The 20,896-nt window shown below is 34.0% G+C and overlaps 1 protein-coding gene across 1 annotated transcript; it reads left to right on the forward strand.

The window, feature by feature from the left end:
* The first annotated feature begins 3,097 nt into the window (after positions 1 to 3,097).
* Positions 3,098 to 4,995, forward strand: LOC116145768 (pentatricopeptide repeat-containing protein At4g21065-like). The gene has a single exon (XM_031431209.1). The coding sequence runs from the start codon at positions 3,197 to 3,199 to the stop codon at positions 4,871 to 4,873; it is 1,677 nt and encodes a 558-aa protein (XP_031287069.1). The 5' UTR covers positions 3,098 to 3,196; the 3' UTR covers positions 4,874 to 4,995.
* Positions 4,996 to 20,896: the final 15,901 nt, after the last annotated feature.

Consider the following 20,896-nt stretch of genomic DNA (forward strand, 5'->3'; position numbering starts at 1 on the left):
CTCGGGAACCAAGTCATCAGAAATCCAGACACATACTCAGACGATTCCATCTCATCAGAGAGATAGTTGAGAGGAAGACGTGCAGATTAGTAAGTGCATACTGACGACAATCTCGCAGATCCACTAACAAAGCCTCTGTCGCGCAGAAGCGACAGGCACTTGAGATCATTTGGTATTAAATACATGAATGATTGGCTATAGTGCAAGTGGGAGATTGTTGAGTAGATGCCCTAGAGCCAATCATTATTTAGAATTGACTCTTTGTAATAATGTTCATTAATCAATAAAGGCATTTTTATTCTATTCGCGTAAATCATTATTATTGCAATTGTATTAATATATGTCCTTAGAAGGTAGAGCCGTGACGAGGGTATCAAGTGTTTTCAAATCTTGATAGTGAGAACCCTATGAGCACATATGGTGGCCATTCTAGAAACGTCCGTAGCCCCAGTATTATTCTGAACTAAGGGCATAGATAATCGGTAAGGCTATCATTTGTTGAACGACCCTGTCAAAAGGCAGTGACTGATCTCACTTTCAAGGTTGTTTGGTGACAACCTGGTGCAACACATGGGTCTTGTTGTAGGCGATATACCGCAGCAAGTTCACTGGACTGACCCACCAAAGGATTCCATATGGATGGTAACCCCAGTGTCTATGGAACAAATCCTCTAACATGGTGGTGCATGTGATCCTTAGTTGAGATCACCGGAGCGCCTTGTGCATCGATTGGTGTAGTTTGACACTAGCCTAACGCATTTCTTTCAGAGCTGTCAATACGGTGGTGATTGGCTGCATCAAGGAGTGTATCAAGACTATGGTGGATTGACAGAGGATTTATCACTCTCGGGTAGGAGAAAGTTATCTCACGGCGTAATTCAGTATATGGCAATGACACTAAAACTGTGGCCACAGTGGGATTGAGTTGTTGCTCTATCCAGTTTATAATCGGGTCATGGTCCAGAAACTGAATAAATAATATCGAGAGTAACCGAAGGTTGACACTATTTCTATGCCTTCGTCTCGTCGAGATAACGAATGATGAAAGGATCAAATTGCACGGTAACCAATCGTTGACAGGTAGCTACTTTGCTGAATCCGAATCTATCGGGTGGCCATGATGCCTTGCTAGGGGCCAATCTTGGTCTGTGTATTAGTGAGACGATTATTGGTGTTAATCGCAATACTATACACTGCCGATATGATGAGGAGCCTAAGGGTCACACACATAGAAGACAATTTAAGATGCAAGAAGAAAGAAGGGCTTTTCGTCTTTTAAGGTGAAAGGGGTATTTTGGTAATTTCACAGTGCAATAAATTTGCTGAGGTCATAGCCTTTTTTAATTTGTTAGAAAAATTAAATAGTGAAATTACGTTTAATATTTTCACACTATTTAATATATTATCATTATTGTTAAATGTTATAATATTTAATTGATTTTAATTGAGATAATGATGGAAATTAAATAAATCAAATTGGGAGTGTTTGGCAACATGGGGCATTTGGTTGCGCCAAGCCTATTCCGTATGGGATTAGGGCAAATTGTTTTTAATATAAAGGAAAAGTGTGTGTGATTTTAATTAAGGATTTTCTTTGAAAAACCAAAAAAAAAAACACAGCAGCCCTTTTGCTTCTCCCACGGCAGTAACACCTATTGCCTAAAATCAATTTCATGATTCTTCTTTTCTTCTTAATCTTGAAGCTAAAGATCTAGCAAATCCCTCTTGGTTCTTTTAAGATTGTCTTCGTGTGGACTACGCAGGTTCGATCATACACTTGGATCGATAGCAAAGCGTTCGTCGACAACATTTGGAGGAGCCTTCAACGTGCGTTTGTTTCTCTTAACTCATGTTGAATATTTATGCAGATTTTATTTAATATAAATTGTAAAATCATACCCTTGATCTTGGCTCATGTAAACGATCCTGTTATATTATATTTTTCGTTTCCGCTGCGTATACGGGACCGTTTACTAACACTTCACTATACAATGTTGTCGAGAGAACTTTTGGTGTTTTAAAAAGACGGTTCCGTATGCTGAATGGAATGAATAATTACCCGTTGGACAAACAAGAGAAGATTGTTATGACATATTGTGTACTTCATAATTTTATCAGAATGTATAATATGGAGGACCCTATCTTCGAACGATATACTGAAAATACGAGTAATGAGCAAGTATATTGTGATCGCCAAAACGGGACAGAAGATGGCAGAAATGGAGAAGGACCGAGTCAACCGCAGTAAGGTATTATAGACAACATACGACTGTACGGGATAACATAACGACTGAACTGTGAGCAGCACATATGACTATGTCGTAGTTGTTAATGGAGTATATGTATAACAACGATTCTAAGGGTTGATAATTAGTACCTTTGTCATATATGTATTAATGTTGTGTTTTTAAACAGTTGGATTAGTACTTAAAATTAATAGGGGGTTTTTTTTTTTTTTAATATTTACTAGTTATGAAATTACCAATAAAATGTTTAATATTATTAAAATGTAAATTGATAAATTTTAAGGTTATAATAACACATTATTTTCACAAAATGCAGCAAAATATTATATTAATAAATCATTTATAAAAAAAATATATCAATCAAATATTCAACAGAAATAACAAGGCCAAAATACTCTACCAAACACATTTTATCCAAATCTTATTCTTGTAATAATAACCCTACTCAACTATCCAATATTATTTCTAAAATCCTATCTAAAATAACAAACCAAACGGACAAATATTAGACTGAAGTTGAAGGGCTCAACAAACAGTAATACTATACTTACAAAAAAATCTTACAAAGATTTATATACAAAGTGAGGTGACAAAAAATAAATGGAAGAGTGAAACAAAAAGTCAAACTCATTAAATTGAGGTGGCAAAAAATAAATGGAAGAGTGAAACAAAAAGCCAAACTCATTAAATTGAGATGACAAAAAATAAATGAAAGAGTGAAACAAAAAGTTAAATTTATTAAATTTACTTTTCTATTCATTTTTTGTCATGGGATCTTTGTAAAACTTACTTGTAAGTGTATTACCCCTCAACAAATCCTCAATTCATTTTTCCTAAAACTGACATCGTTTTCTACCAATACTTTTCTTTTTTCAATTTCAATCCTCCACTGTACAACCCTCTGCAAGAAGAAGAAGGCTCGCAACAATGGTGGTGGCGTCCGTCCACCAATGAACAATGTGTACAAACTCCACGCCCATCTTCTCAAAACGGGTCTACACGAAGACCCATCTTCCCTCCACCGTCTCCTGCTATCGTGCGCCGCCTGCGCACCCGACAGCTTATCCTATGCACGCTCCCTCTTCGCCAACATTCACTCGCCCGATACTTTGGCTTTCAACACTATCATCAGAGCCCACTCCCACTCCTCTCCTCTCCACGCCCTCTCTTTCTTCACTCTCATGCGCCGTCGTTTTGTCTCCCCTGATCACTACACTTTCCCCTTCGTTCTCAAGGCTGGTTCTCGTCTTCGAGTAGGATTTGAAATACATTCTTTGATAATGAAGCTGGGTTTTCACTCTGACATTTATGCGATGAATGGGTTGATTAGTTTTTATGGGGGTTTGAAATATGTTGAATTTGCACGCCAAGTGTTCGATGAAATGACTGTTAAAGATTTGATTTCGTGGTCTTCGATGATTTCTTGTTTAAACAACAATGGCTTGTGGTACGAGGCATTGTGTTTATTCAAACAAATGCAGATAGTTGGGAATTTTAAGGCTGATGAAGTTACCATGCTTAGTGTAATATCTGCGGTTTCGAGTTTAGGGGCGTTGGAGTTGGGGCGATGGATTGATAGTTTTGTTAGAAGGAGTGATTTGAAGCTTACTGTTCCATTGGGTACTGCTTTGATCGATATGTATTCAAGATGTGGGTCGGTTGATGATTTTATCAGAATATTTGATGAAATGCCTGAGAGAAATGTTTTAACATGGACGGCATTGATTAATGGACTTGCAGTGCATGGGCGTGGCAGGGAGGCATTGAGAGCGTTTGATGAGATGAAGGAATTGGGTTTGCAGCCTGATGATATTACTTTTCGTGCTGTTTTGGTGGCTTGTAGTCATGGTGGTTTAGTTGTTGATGGATGGCGAGTCTTTGATAGCATTAAGAATGAACATAACATCGAACCAATGCTTGAACATTATGGTTGTATGGTTGATCTACTTGGTCGTGCGGGCTTGGTGAATGAAGCCTTTGAGTTTGTGGAAAAGATGCCCATCAGGCCTAATGTAGTTATTTGGAGGACTTTGCTAGGAGCTTGTGTGAATCATAAGAATGTTGACTTGGCAGAGAAAGTGAGAGAAAGGATATATGAGCTAGACCCTAGTCATGATGGTGATTATGTGCTTTTGTCAAATGCATATGGTGGAATTGGTAAATGGGTTGAGAAGGCAGTGGTGAGAACTTCGATGAGGGAGAAGAGAATCAGCAAGGAACCTGGGTATAGTTATCTTAATGTGGATGGAGTTATTCATGAGTTTGTATCCGGAGATAATTCTCTTCCCAAATCAGATGAAACTAAAGATTTTTTAGTTTCCATTATTCGTAGTCTCAGTGATGAAGGTTATATTCCCTGTACATCCAGTGTGTTACATGATATAGAAGATGAGGAGAAGGAGTATAGTGTAAGTTATCATAGCGAAAAGTTGGCATTTGCTTTTGCACTACTCAATTATAAAGATAGAAAGACCATCAGGATAATGAAGAATCTTCGAATTTGTCGTGATTGTCATTGTTTCATGAAGCATGTTTCCCATAAGTTTAACAGAGAAATTATCATACGAGATCGAAATCGCTTCCACCATTTTAGTGACGGATCTTGTTCTTGCCAAGATTACTGGTGACAAATTCTCCACTTCAGCCGTCTATACTGAAACTGTTATTCAATTTATAAATAACATATACAAAACTGTTCCTTGTTTAGATATAAGCTTATCACTTATAATTCTACCAAAATATTGCATATGATACATTTTCATTTCTGTTTGAAATTATTGATACAAAAATTTTTGTTTTTCCATTTCCTTAGTTATTTTTCAATAATTGTATGATTGCATAGGTAGTATCTACTTGCTTAGCATAAGATCCAGGCTAAAGTTAAGATATAAGTATAACACTACTTTACCTGTATAGCATCTTTGAAATTTCGATACAAAATTAGGGGAAGCACTTAAGGTCCCCGACTTGAAATTGTTTATATATGATTTGTTTCCCTTTGATGAATTATTTTCGTGGAAGATGTGTGTAGATTTTTCTAAACTGTTTAGATTCATCCATACCCATTTTTAGTGCTTTTTTGGGGTGAATTTTCAGCAATGTCCTGGAAGAACATTTTGTGGTTGTTGATTCTTCTAAATCCTACTTTAGGTTGTGATTAATCCAGCAATGTCCTGTGGAAATTCTGCTAGACATTTTGCTCTAGTCTTGGTAGTCCCATGCAGCCAAATTTGAAATGCAAATATTATCGTCAAAAGCAGTAGAATGTATACAAAATTTTTTATTTTTCTTTTACGTTCTCATTTGGTTTGTTTTAAGACAGGCTTATGAAACAATTAAAAATTGAGCTTCTCTGATAAGATGTGTTTTTGCTAATTCATTTTGGAGGTTTGAAACATCGATGCTATATTCATGTTATATTTAGAAATTTGACTTGGTTAATTCTGTTGAATAAATAGTTATAGAATTGTTCTCTTATCACTTATTTTAATACCTGAAATTTGACAATAAAAAGATTTTTATTATTTTAGAGACCTTAGGAAGATTTTGTTGCTCATTCAAACCTAAGGTCAGTGTTTTAATTCATTCAAGTAATTTTATCGTAGCGGAGTTATATGTGTAAAGTAATCACCTTGCATCCGAAAAAAATTAAATAAACAATAATATTATATAAACAAAGTAAAGATCCTAATTTAGGATCTCAATAGTTGCGATTATTGATGCGGCAATATTATATTAAATACGGAAAACTGATATCCTAATCATATCAATAAAAAATTAAATGATAAATTCAGAGCAACATACATAAACTTCCTTTTTCCATTCAGAAATATGGCAAAAATTTTAACATTATATATATAAATATATCAATTTTATTGCTTTCATTGACCTCTCTTATTTGATGAATTGTACCTTTTGACCCCTCTAAATGCAGATTTCTGAATAATTTTTTTATACTTTGGACTCTTTATTAGTTAAAATCCCAAGAGAGAGCCACTCAGGGGTGAGTGGCGGCTCATGCCCCCACTAAACTTGGAAAATTTAGTTATACCCTTATATCGTGTTTTAAGTTTTAACAATTAATTAACACCACCTTTATTTTATTTTATCAATTTGTCCAAATCCCAACATTGTTGCCACTTTTAATTTATTTTATTTTTCTGAAATCTCAAATATGTTTTAATTTTGTTTCAATTTTTTATCTTATGAATAAAGTATAACTAAGAAAAGAGTTCCTATATATTATGATTCTTAGATTAATTTTTCTCTCTTTTGACCTAATTTATCTTCATTTATTCAAAATAGCATTATTAATTATTTTACTATTTTTATAATAATAAATAATATATATTTGGTTAGAATCATTTTGTTATCTGCTGATTTTCTAGGAATTTGAATAAGTCTTAATATTATATTCAAATTGTTTTAGTATTGGTTGGAGATTTTTTATGATTTTGTCAGTTGATTGTTGAGAGATTTGGAAAAGATAGTTATTTATTTCCTATAAATGTAAGCAACCCGTAAGAAATAATATATCATCTTTTCTAAAAATTGTCATTTTTTTTAAGGCTCAAGGTTTCCTTAGAAGCTAACCTATCACCATTCTATTCATTTTTCTTCCAACATTTCCTGATCAAATTCTATTCTACCCTACTCCACAATAGGGAAGAGTAAGAAAAAATCCCAATCCAACTCCACCATTCACCAATCCCAAGCTCAAGGTCTTATTACTTGGTCAATTTCAAATGCACGTAACAAATTGGTATCAGAGCCAAGTATGGAGAAGTAGCGGTTGGATCGGTTGGAGGCAGAGGTGAACTTTGTCACCTTTGGACAAGAGAAAATTATCAAGGAGATGCAGGAAGTGGCGAACCTAGGATTTTTGCCGAGGGGGGCCTCCATGACTCCACTATTGTTTGTCAAACAACTAGTGAAAACTTAAAAAAAACCATCAAACCTGAAAGGAAAGAATGCAATAACATTGTGCTTTTCTACTTGAATAAATCTATGAGAAGCAAAACCTTGACCAAATATGTTGAAAATAACATTGAATTCACAAGAAAACACAAGAAAATTTTTACATAGAAAAACCTCTTCAATGTGAAAAGAGCAAAAAACCACAGGAATCTAATGATCCAAAATAATCAAAAGAGTTTACAACAACCACAATCCACCAAAAATATTCCACTCAAATATATGAATATTGATTGTTTAGATATGAAAGCAAGTTAGAATGATATACATGAAGATCTTCAATTTAACACAATTTTCCACTTCGATATATTCTAAAAGTGTTCAATGATATCTTCATTTTCAATTGTAGCAAAAACTTCCTTTTCAATGTAAACCACCAAGCAATTGTTCATCCACTTGTCTCCCATTCGATTACGCATACTATTTTTCACGAGATTCATTACAGAGAATACTCTTTCAACTGTTGCAATAGCCACAGGCAAAACCAATGCTAATTTAATAAGCAAGAAAACTTTGTCATAAGCAATATCCTTCTTAAACTCAACCATTTTTTATCAAGGTCAGCAATCCCTTCGACACGAGTGAAATTGGCGTTGGTGCTAACATCCTCACAATAGTTTCCAAGTTGATCATCGAGCAACCAAATATCGTGTTGAGGAAAATCGGCAGGATAGAACTTTGCAAATTCAAGTAATCTATCTTTGTTAATTGCAACAAAAGAGTTACTTGGATCAAGAGATGCCATACATTGAAGCAACCTCATGTTTACTTCATCCAAATGATTATTGAGTTCTTCTTGAATGTTATCTAAAACTGTATACATCAATTCCGTCTTAAAATGATTTTTATTCGTAATTGGCGCAATCCCTCGTTTTGTCCTCCCAAAGTTATCTTCCATGTTCTCTAGGATTGGTGGGTCATTATCTTTGCACATATCAGAAGCTTCTTTTAACAATATGTCGAAGCAAGTGTCTTCATATCTCATTTTATGCAATCAACTCTTCGAAATTTATACAAACTATATGACATTAAGAAGATCTGGATCTTTTCTTTGTAATGCTTGTGACAATTCATTTGTGATTCCAATACTCTTTTCATTAAGAATAACAAAAAGACGAATTCAAAATTCTCCATGATTCGTAATAAACTCCTTACTTGACTTTTCCTTTGCCAATCATCTCCTTCAATCTCAATCACCTTGAGCACATCAACAACATAAGAAAATAACTTTATGACACTATGAATTATCCCTATGTATGAACCCCAACGTGTATCTCTTGGTCATTTAATAGTGCATTCTTGATTCAAACCTCGTCCCGTCTGAAGATCGCCATTAGAAATCAAAGATATCACATATTCATATTGTTTATCATGTAGAAGATTTATGTGCTTGCAAGATGCTGCTACGGTGTTTGATAACAAAGAAAGAGATTGAAAAAATTCACCCAATGCCGAATGGTTACTTACAACTTTGACTAGTGCTAGTTGGAGTTGATGAGAGAAACAATGAATATAGAAAGTAGATTTATTTTCTCTCAATATTAAAGTCTTCAAACCATTGAACTCACCCCTCATATTGTTTGCTCCATCGTAACCTTGCCCCCATAAACTTGTCAAACTTAATCCATGCTCCACAAAAAAAGGCATCTATTTTAATTTTCAAAGACTTTGTAGAAGTACTCTTAACATGAACAACCCCAATAAAATGTTCAATAGCATAACCTATTTTGTCCATAAGCGAAAAACAATAGTCATTTGTTCTTTCACTGTCACATCATGAGATTCATCAACTAGTAAAGAGAATGGTTGTTTATCTCTCACAATTTCTACAATAATTTTCTTGGTCGTTAAATGAGCACAAACACTAGTTAGTTCCCTCTGGATTTTGGGGGCTGTCATTTGATGGTTTTTCGAAGCATTTTCTAGTACAATTTTTTTTTTTTTTTTTATGTTGTCATTGTGATTCGATAGAAACGTCAATAGTTCCAGAAAGTTATCTTGATTTTAAAATTCAGTTGGCTCATTATGACCACGAAATGCGAATCCTTGATGTAAAAGAAATCTAATTCAATCAATTGATGCATTCAAGTGAACACGATAGTCCAATTGGCCTTTTTCGACACGCAATCAAGATTTACATCGATGTGTTGCCTTTGGTTCATCAAATCAACACACTTGGCATGAGATTGGTTATGAGTACAAGAATGATCTCCAACATGTTTTTTCACTTTCGCTTTATCTTTCCAATTATTAAATCCCTTACTCAGAAAAACTTCACCACATGCTTGGTCACCATAATCGGTTTTGAAAAGATAACAATTCAAACAAAAGATGCAATCTTTTGCCACACTAGATTCCATCCAACTTGGACCTTTTTCGTACCACTCTAATGTAAACCTACGCTTTTTATCTTCGAAAAGAATGAAAGGAAAATTATGATCTTTAGGTTGGCAAGGGCCTTTCAGCAAGTATGCTCTTCGAACTTCCTCTATTTGCTTGTCAGTACAAAAAATCTCGTTAATTGGTATCCTCAATCCTGGATCAGTTTCAAGCTCATCTAAATTGAACACCCCGATCGAAGGTTGAACTTCTTTTACTTGGTGTTGTTGCCGATGTTGTGAGGCTTCTTCTTCTAATAGGATTTGATTAACCTCAATATCAGTTGATTCTTCATCAACAATTTCCGTTGGAATTTTCTTTAATCTCTTGAAATAATTTGATATCATAGCTGTCAAATAAAAAACTTGTAAAAAAATCATTTAAATAATAAAAATACCATTATTGATATATTAATTATTGGTGCAAATCAATTTCTCCTTTAATTATATAAGAAATTAGTTTTATAAATGTATTTGTGATATCTAAAGTCACAAATTGATAATAATGTTTTCAACCAATTATAAAATCAAACAAACACAAAATAAAATCATAATATTCATGCTTTTTTCCATCAAATTAGAATAAAAAATCTCTTAAAAAAGTATAATTTAATCTTAAAATAAACTAAATTAAAATAAACAATATACATCCATAAAATTGGTAAAGCAGAAAACAGCTCATTGTGGCACTAACATATTTGCAATAACAATTAATTTTATTGTGGGCCATGTATATTTGCAATTTAAAAAAAGAAAAGATCTAAGGCCTACCCTCAATGACGTTGGGTCCGCCCCTGGATGAAAAAACTAAATGTAGTAGTCAACACTCGGTTTGACTGAATCAATGGTGCTGTAGTTATTAGCGGTCGTAGCAATGGTAACAGAAGAACCAACCGTGAAGGCTCCACCAATTCCTATCCACCTAAACTAGTAAAGCTCGACTTCCCACAGGTCAACAGAATTGAAGACCCAACTAGTTGGATCTACAGAGCCGAACAATTTTTCAACTTCCATCAAACTCCTGATGCCGAAAAGGTTCCCCTAGCTTCATTCAATTTAAAAGGAGACGTACAACTATGGTACTAGCTCATGAAGGAAGAAACTCCAATCATCACTTAGGAAGACTTCAAGCAAGAACTTCATAGTAGATATGGTCCAATTCAAATCAAAGATTTTTTGGTGATCTAACAAAGTTGCAGCAAATTGGAATAGTGAGAGACTACCCGACACAGTTTGAAAAGCTACTAATCCGAGTGGGGCGATTGACACCAGCACAACAAGTTGGTTGTTTTGTTAGCAGTTTGAAGGAGAACATCAAAATAGACATACAAGCTAGCACTCCAACCTCAATTTCCTTTGTAATCAATTTAGCAAGATTGTATGGAGCTCGTAATAGCTCTTCTCGATGAGTCACGTCATCACAGGTGTGAAGGGTAGTTCCTAATCATTCAAAGGCATCCACCCCAAGTCATATGCCTATAAAAAAGTTTAGCCCCACCGAACTAAGGGAAATGAGAGAAAAAAAAAAAGCCTTTATCTCAATTGCAATGAGAACCTTAGGCTAAGCATCGATGTAAAAATTATTTCTTAGTGAAGGTTTGTTGCTCTGATGGATATGATGATGATGTGGACACGGAAGTGGAATATGTGATTATAGAAAAGGCGAATACCCTAGAAGTTTCTATCCACGCCATTTATGGGGAACGAGCACCGCAAACCATGAAGGTCTATGCTTGGTTAGCACAATGCATAATTATAATCTTGGTAGACTTAGGAAGTGCCCACAACTTATGGAGCTCGTAATGGCTCTTCTCGATGAGTCACGTCATCGCAGGTGTGAAGGGCAGTTCCTAATCATTCAAAGGCAACCACCCCAAGTCATATGCGTATAGAAAAGCTTAGCCTCACCAAACTAAGGGAAATGACAGAAAAAAAAAGCCTTTATTTCAATTGCAATGAGAACCTTAGGCCGAGCATCGATGTAAAAATTATTTCTTAGTGAAGGTTGTTGCTCTGATGGATATGATGATGATGTGGACATGGAAGTGGAATATGTGATTATAGAAAAGGCGAATACCCTAGAAGTTTCTATCCACGCCATTTATGGAGAACGAGCACCGCAAACCATGAAGGTCCATGCTTGGTTAGCACAATGCATAATTATAATCTTGGTAGATTCAGGAAGTGCCCACAACTTCTTGAACAACAAAATAGCCAACAGATTGGGGATCCATCCTAATGCATAAGGGATGTTTGAAGTTATAGTGGCTAAAGGAGAAAAACTCAAGTTCTGGTCTATACGAAGGAGTATGTGTTACCATTCAAGGTATCTTGATTACTGGTGATTTTTATTTACTTCCCTTGGTTAGTTATGATGTTCTTTTAGCAACACAATGGTTGAGCACGTTAGTACCCATTGTATGTGACTTCTCTAAATTGCAAATGCAATTTGATCTTAATGGGAAAAAGATTATTCTGAAGGGTTTGGCAGCTCCAGTTGATAAAGTTATAGATGCATTAGAGATATCTAACGAATTACAAAAGAAGGAAGGAGTTCTGCTACAGATTTACTCCCTTACAACCAATAACTCAAAAGGTAAATATGGTTCCCAAATTGATTTGATTTCCTCTAATGAAAAACTAGAACAACTCTTACAGTCCTATGAGGATATATTCAAGGAGCCTTATGGACTACCTTTTCCAAGATGCCATGATCATTAGATTCCTTTGAAGCCAGGAAGTGAACCAGTTTTTGTAAGGCCTTATAAATAGACACATTCTTAGAAAGATGAGATCAAGAAAATAGTAGTTGACATGCTTAAATCAGGGTGATTCAACCAAGTTAGAGTTTATACTCTTCACTAGTACTATTGGTTAATAAACATGATAGGCCTTGGAGGCTTTGTGTCTATTACAGAGTATTGAATCAGATCATAATTAAAGACAAATTTTAAATACCAGTCATTGACGAGATGTTGGATGAACTCCATAGAGCCAAGTTCTTCACTAAGTTGGATTTACAATCTGGATATCACCAGATCAGAATGCACTCTCCAGACATATCGAAGACAATATTTAGGACACATGAAGGCCAGTACGAGTTTATGGCAATGCCTTTTAGCCTACTGAATGCTCCTTCCACATTTCAATCTTTGATGAATGAGGTATTCAAAGCATATCTACCATAAGTTCATGTTGGTATTTTTTGATGATATTCTAATTTATAGTAGTCCATGGAAAGAACACATGGATCTTCTTGAGGTTGCTTTGAATACTCTAAGAATCCACAATCTAGTTGTAAAAAAAAATGCAGTTTTGCTCAAAAGGAATTGAAGTATTTGAGGCATATAATTTCTGGTGACAAAGTGAGAGTTGATCAAGAAAAAATCTTTGCAATGCAAGAATGGCCGAAGCCCAAGTCAGTAAAGGCTTCGCTTAACTGGGCACTATTGTAAGTTTATTCACCATTGTGGCTAGACTGTAAGACCATTGACTCAAATGTTGAAGAAAGGGAACTTCATTTGGACCCTAGAGGCAAAAAGTTCTTTCATTACTCATAAGAAAGTGATGGCATAGGCTTCGATCTGGGCCCTTCCCTATTTTAATCAACCATTCATCGTAGAATAGGATGCATCTGATTTAAGAGTCGGTGGTGTTCTCATGCAAAGCAAGCGACCCATTACATTTTTTAGCCATGTTTTGCAAGGTAAGAACCTTTTACTCTCAACATATGATAAAGAAATGACTGGTCTGATTCTTACAATTCGAAAATGGGGGCCTGGGGAAGAAATTCATTGTTTGAACAAACCAACGGAGTCTTAAACATTTATGGGATCAAAAAATTACCACTATAGCACAAGAAAAATGACTAGTTAAATTGAAGGATATGACTTCACTATCAAGTATAAAAAAGGGAATGACAACTGCAAAGCAAATGCATTGTCACGTAGATTTGAGGAAGGAGAATTAGTTGCTATCTCTGCAACAGTTCCCACATGGCTAGAATCAATAAAGGAAGAAGTTCAAAGTAGCTCCATCCTACAACAATTAGGGAAGTTGTACCAAAAAAGAGAAATCATTGGTCCATGGGAATATAAAGGAGGTAATATTTATTTCATTCAAGAGTAGAATTTATCTATTGACTGACTCTTCTTTAGTTCCTCTCATTGTCACGGAGATGCATTCAGAGACTCATGAAAGGTACCACAAGACCTTGCAAAGAATAAGGTCTGTTTTCTATTGGCCAAACAGGAGAAAGACTATTGTTGAGTTCATTAAGAATTGCAACATATGTCAGCAAAACACGGGTTTAGGTCACCAACCAGCAGGGCTTTTGCATCCATTGCCAATTCCTACTTAGGTGTGGACAAATATCTCAATGGATTTTGTTGGACTTCCCAAGTCTAAAGGAAAATCTATTATTTTTGTTATTGTGGACAAACTCTCCAAATACTCACACTTCATTCATATTTCATACCCATACATTGTTGTTTCTCTAGCACAAGTATTTTTTTTTATCAGATTTTCAAATTGTATGGGATGCTAAAGAGTATTGTATGTGACAAAGATGCTAAATTCACTAGTGCCTTTTGGAGAGAAATCTTTAAGTTGCATGGGACCAACTTCAATTTTAGTTCATCTTACCATCCCCAAACAAATGGTCATACTGAAGTTGTCAACAAAATTGTTGAGAAGTATCTTCATTGCTTTACAAGTCACAGGTTGAGAGTGAAGGGTATGATGGATCTCTTGAGCTGAATATTGTTATAATAGCAACATCCATTCTTCTACAAAGAAGACTCCATATGAAGTTGTGTATGGGAAGCCTCTTCCTACACTTTTATCTTATGTTCCAGGTACTTTGCTTGATGAAGTTGTAAACCAAGAACTTCATGACAAAGACTAGGTTATCAAAGAGATACGTGAGCAACTTATTAAGGTACAAGAGCAAATGAAGAAGTTTTATGATGTTGGAAGAACTGATAAAAGTTTAAATGTTGGAGATTTTCTTTATCTTAAATTGCAACCGTATCGACAAGTGTCGGTAGCTCTTCGAAAAAATCTCAAACTATCTCCCAATTATTATGGGCCATTTGAGATCATTGAGAGGGTTGGACCGGTTGCATACAAGTTAAGACTGCCAAAAGGTTCACAACTTCACCCAGTGTTTCATGTGTCTGTGCTCAAAGAGAAGTTGGGAACAAATGAAAGTATCCAAGACACTCCAAGTTGTTACTAAAAGAGGTGACATAATCAATCAGTTGCCTCAAGCCATTTTAGATCACCTGAAAAAAAAGACATCGAGAAGAAGTGTTGGTTCATTGGCAAGGGTTATCGCCTACAGATGCTACTTGGGAAGATTATCATGCGCTCAAGATGAGGTTTCCTAAATTAACCCTTGAGGACATGGGTGTTCTCTAGGAGAGAGGAATTTTATGTGTTGATTTTCTAGGAATTTGAATAAGTTTTAGTAGTATATTCAAATTGCTTATGTTCGTATTTGCTGGAGATTTTTTGTGATTTTGTAAGTTGATTGTTGAGAGATTTGGGAAAAATAGTTATTTAATTTTCCTATAAATGTAAGCAAGCAGTAAGAAATAATATATCATCTTTTCTAGAAATTGTCATTTGTTTTTTCTAGAGGCTCAAGGTTTCCCTCAAAGCAAACCTATCACCATTCTGTTCATTTTTCTTCCCACCTTTCCAAATCAAATTCTACTCCACCACAATAAGGAAGAGCAAGAAAAAACCCCAATCCAACTCCACTATTGACCAATCCCAAGCTCAAGGTCTAGTTACTAGGTCAATTTCAAGTGCACATAACGCATTTAACTAAGTATAAAATAAAATTTTGGGATTAAAAAATAAATTATAATTTTATTGTACATACATCAATTTAATAGTATTTGTTCTTTATTAAAAGTTGTGAATAAAAAGCTTTTTAGTTAAAAAAAATATATATAATAATAAAAAAAAAACTTGAAAACTATTTTGATAACAACATATGTCACATGGTGCTATATATCTGGTACTTCTTTAAACAACACTCTATTTATTATTTAAATATTATAACATTTGTATTATCAATCAAACAATAAAATAAATATAAAAATATTTTGCATATGTTAATTATTAATGAAATTAAATGTATTGAATATTAAAATTTTATGTTTTACGTCAATAATTTTTTAGTACTTGAATTTTTCTGCTTTAACTTAACCTCAGTAAATGAAAGTCCTGACTCCATCACTGTTTGGTCTGTCCTAACATAAGTGCAATTTCTAAGTTCCACTGCTACATCGCATGTTTTTAATACGGTTTGCATCCTATTAGAACAGGATCCTATGAGCCCTAAAACCTCGCGGCTTATTTTGACATCCCTAAATATTATTAGATAATACAATCTCTTTTCCTCAATCTTTTTAAGGGTTGTGCATTAGAAAGCTCCTTATAAAATGGAAAAGAACAAAGTAAGGCCAAAAGAAGGAAGCATGGTGTGCAAAATCTAGATGGACTTCCACTTCGGTCAAAGTATTAGTAGTCTTAAAACTACTCTTTTGTTCCGTGTAACAAGGGAGAGGTTCTTCTTTGACTAATTTTAATCTCTTTCCTTTCCAGTTACACACCTTTTCATATCATCTGTTTTTACTTGTATCTTGGAAGTGTAGATTCATGGGATTCTAAATGGACCCACCAACTTGGCTCTTCTAAATTTGCTCCCATTTGAATCTAATTGACGACGTCACCATCTCCATTTTTTTTTTTTAACATTTTGCAATGACTACTTAATCGTACCATTTTGTTAAAAAGATATTCTTACATCATTAACTTATAATAAATACGATAACATTACCAAATTTTGATATTGTTCATCATCGGCATTGGTGACCAATCGACGACAATAACAATTGAGTGCGTTTCATATACAGATATTTGCATAGATAGAAAGAAAATGTGAGAAATGAAACTTGTGAACAGATTTTAATTATGGGAACGCAAACTGAACCCTATATGCATGAACATGCCAAAGCAACCTAACGAAGCATGAGATATTCTTATTTGCGTTTACATTCAACAATTATTGAGTATATGATACTTTAGTTATAATTTTAGATCTTACAATCGATATTCTTCAATGTTTTATTGATTACTATTAGTACAATTATAATCATTATTAATAGGAGCATATTAGCTAGACTAATGAGAGTAACATTTCTTATTAGATCAATCTGTAAGTAAAACCAGCATTTTTTTTTTTTTTTTTTTTTTTTAAAGACTAATCCTACGGTAAACACTAAATTTTGTAATAATATTTTATCTGTGCCACCTTTTAATAAAAGTAATATTAAGTCTACAACCCAATCTCTCACAATCTTCAACGTGACAGCTCGTCATTGGTCAGCTCGCAAATGGGGTTTCGTCTGTTCATTTGTGAGCTAACCAATAACGAGCTACCACGTCGAAAATTATGAGAAAATGTTTTGAAATTGGATTGTGAACCTAGCATTATTGTTTTAATAATTCACTTTACAATGCGAGTTCTATTGGCTGCAAGTGACATAAAGTTTTGATATTAAAGTTAAAATTACTTTCTTAGTAGGAGGATTATAGCTTTGGGTAAGTCTCGAGTCAATAGTATGATAGGGACCAAATCTCAGTCACATGAACCTAAAATGTTTAATTTAATACTCAATTTGGAGATAAAGCTTTCTTTTGCTAATTTCTATAGCCCTGCATCTCCATGTTTATTCGACAAGCTGATAAGTTAGGTTAAAAATTAAATTAAAGCCGAAAAGAGAAATAAAATGTTAGGTTAGAAATCACATGTGGGCATGTCTTGTTCTTGGCTTTTCACTCTTATTTTATATAATAATTAACTTTAGTTAGATACTTCGATTCAAGAGACCTTTTGTCTACGTAATTCTTACTTTGTTGCTAGTGAGATTCATGCCCTGTAAAATATAATGAGTGTTCTTATCAACTTAGTAAAAGGAGGAAAACTAAAAATTTCAACTTGACCATTTGTGATTTGAAGTCCTTAATTAGTTGATTTGCTTGTCAACATGTTGCTGGCTTCCAGATTAGACTATATCCCTTTTGATTGAGGACTATTATATTGTAAAAAAAACATATAGAATATCATCAGTAGTGCATCGATCATTCATACCCCTAATCAGTGTGTTTAGATTATAAGTTGATTTTTATCTCGTGTGTACGGTAACTCGCATTACAAAAATAATGTCTCAATTCATAGTAAAAGAAAAAAAAATATTGAACATCTTTGAGATAACGTATAAATGACAAGGAATGACGTTGAAGATACAAAGAATTGGAAGACATAGTCCCAATATCGAGCAACAAGAAGACAACGAAAGACAAATCCCAATGATTCAGTAGTCTCCGCTCCACCTAATTTACATGAATTTTGGTGCCCCTTTCCTTATAAAAATAACGTGTCTTTCCTCGAAAGTCTTTGCAAATTTTTACTTGGTGCTCTACTTTGAGTTGGAGTTTGAACCAGAGATTTTGCAAATTATAGCTATAATACTTAATTTTTTTAATTTCCAATGTAAGAATAATGTTGAAAGTTGAATCCTCAAAGTCATATTAATTCCATGCAGAGTTGGAATGCCGAGGTTTTTTATTGAAAAAATACATCAAAATGAAGCTCTTATAATAATGCAGTTTCAAAGATGGTATAATTATTCATCAGAGCATCTTATGACTTTCAATTCCAAATTAACAAAATTATGTTGATAATTAAATTATGTATATATGCACCTAGACCTTCAATCCTTAATAAAATTATAATCATTCATGTTTTGTTTATATTTTACTAAAATTTATTTACTTGGTGACTAGAAAAAATCATGACGATGTATTTTCATTATTATACCATTTATATTTATTTATTAAATTAACTAGTATACACTCTTTTATTTATTTTTTACTCTGATCGTTTTTACAATTGTTATATTTTAGTTTTGTTTCAGTCACGGATTATTTTATGATTTTGAAACTTTGCTATCGTGAAAACTAAGATAAATGAATACTTTGTTCATACCTGATATCTATACTTTTAAAATTCAAGTATCCAAGACACTCCCAGTTTTTTACTAAAAGAGGTGACATAATCAATCAGTTGCCTCAACCATTTTAGATCACCTGAAAAAAAAGACATCGAGAAGAAGGTTGGTTCATTGGCAAGGGTTATCGCCTACAGATGCTACTTGGGAAGATTATCATGCCTCAAGATGAGGTTTCCTAAATTAACCCTTGAGGACATGGGTGTTCTCTAGAGGGAGGAATTTTATGTGTTGATTTTCTAGGAATTGAATAAGTTTTAGTAGTATATTCAAATTGCTTATGTTCGTATTGTGCTGGAGATTTTTTGTGATTTTGTGCTTGATTGTTAGAGATTTGGGAAAGATAGTTATTTAATTTTCCTTAAATGTAAGCAAACAATAAGAAATAATATATCATCTTTTCTAAAATGTCATTTGTTTTTTCTGGAGGCTCAAGTTTCCCTCGAAGCAAACCTATCATCATTCTGTTCACTTTTCTTCCCACCTTTCCAAATCAAATTCTACTCCACCACAATAAGGAAGAGCAAGAAAAAACCCCAATCCAACTCCACTATTGACCAACCCAAGCTCAAGGTCCTGTTACTAGGTCAATTTCAAGTGCATGTAACGCATTTAACTAAGTAAAATAATTTTGGGATTAAAAATAAATTATAATTTTATTGTACATACATCAATTTATAGTATTTGTTCTTTATTAAAAGTTGTGAATAAAAAGCTTTTTAGTTTAAAAAAAAAAAAAAAAAAAAAAAAAAAAAAAAAAAAAAAAAAAATCCTTGAAAACTATTTGATAACAACATATGTCACATGGTGCTATATATCTGGTACTTCTTTAAACAACACTCTATTTATTATTTAAATTCTATACCATTTGTTTATCAATCAAACATAAAAATAAATATAAAAATATTTTGCATATTTTATTTTAATGAAATTAAATGTATTGAATATTAAAATTTTATGTTTTACGTCAATATTTTTTTAGTACTTGAATTTTCTGCTTTAACTAAACCTCAGTAAATGAGTCCTGACTCCATCACTGTTTGGTCTGTCCTAACATAATGCAATTTCTAAGTTCCACTGCTACATCGCATGTTTTAATACGGTTTGCATCCTATTAAACAGGATCCTATGAGCCCAAACCTCGCGCTTATTTTGACATCCCTAAATATTATTAGATAATACAATCTCTTTTCCTCAATCTTTTTAAGGGTTGTGCTAAAACTCCTTATAAAATGGAAAAGAACAAAGTAGGCCAAAAGAAGGAAGCAGTGTTGCAAAATCTAGATGGACTTCCACTTCGGTCAAAGTATTAGTAGTCTTAAAACTACTCTTTTGTTCCGTGTAACAAGGAGAGGTTCTTTCTTGACTAATTTTAATCTCTTTCCTTCGGAGCCAAGTTCTTCACTAAGTTGGATTTACAATCTGGATATCACCAGATCAGAATGCACTCTCCAGACATATCGAAGACAATATTTAGGACCCATGAAGGCCATTACGAGTTTATGGCAATGCCTTTTGGCCTAATGAATGCTCCTTCCACATTTCAATCTTTGATGAATGAGGTATTCAAAGCATATCTACCATAAGTTCATGTTGGTATTTTTTGATGATATTCTAATTTATAGTAGTCCATGGAAAGAACACATGGATCATCTTGAGGTTGCTTTGAATACTCTAAGAACCCACAATCTGTTTGTAAAAAAAAATGCTGTTTTGCTCAAAAGGAATTGAAGTATTTGGGGCATATAATTTCTGGTGACAAAGTGAGAGTTGATCCAGAAAAAATCTTTGCAATGCAACAATGGCCGAAGCCCAAGTCAGTAAAGGCTTCGCTTAACTGGGCACTATTGTAAGTTTATTCACCATTATGGCCAGACTGCAAGACCATTGACTCAAATGTTGAAGAAAGGGAACTTCATTTGGACCCTAGAGGCAAAAAGTTTTTTCATTACTCATAAGAAAGTGATGGCATATGCTTCGATCTTGGCCCTTCCCGATTTTAACCAACCATTCATCGTAGAATATGACGCATCCGATTTAAGAGTCGGTGGTGTTCTCATGCAAAGCAAGCGACCCATTACATTTTTTAGCCATGTTTTGCAAGGTAAGAACCTTTTACTCTCAACATATGATAAAGAAATGACTGGTCTGATTCTTACAATTCGAAAATGGGGGCCTGGGGAAGAAATTCATTGTTTGAACAAACCAACGG

This window comes from Pistacia vera, unplaced genomic scaffold, assembly GCF_008641045.1.
Source record: "Pistacia vera cultivar Batoury unplaced genomic scaffold, PisVer_v2 Contig467, whole genome shotgun sequence".
NCBI classification, from domain to species: Eukaryota; Viridiplantae; Streptophyta; class Magnoliopsida; order Sapindales; family Anacardiaceae; genus Pistacia; species Pistacia vera.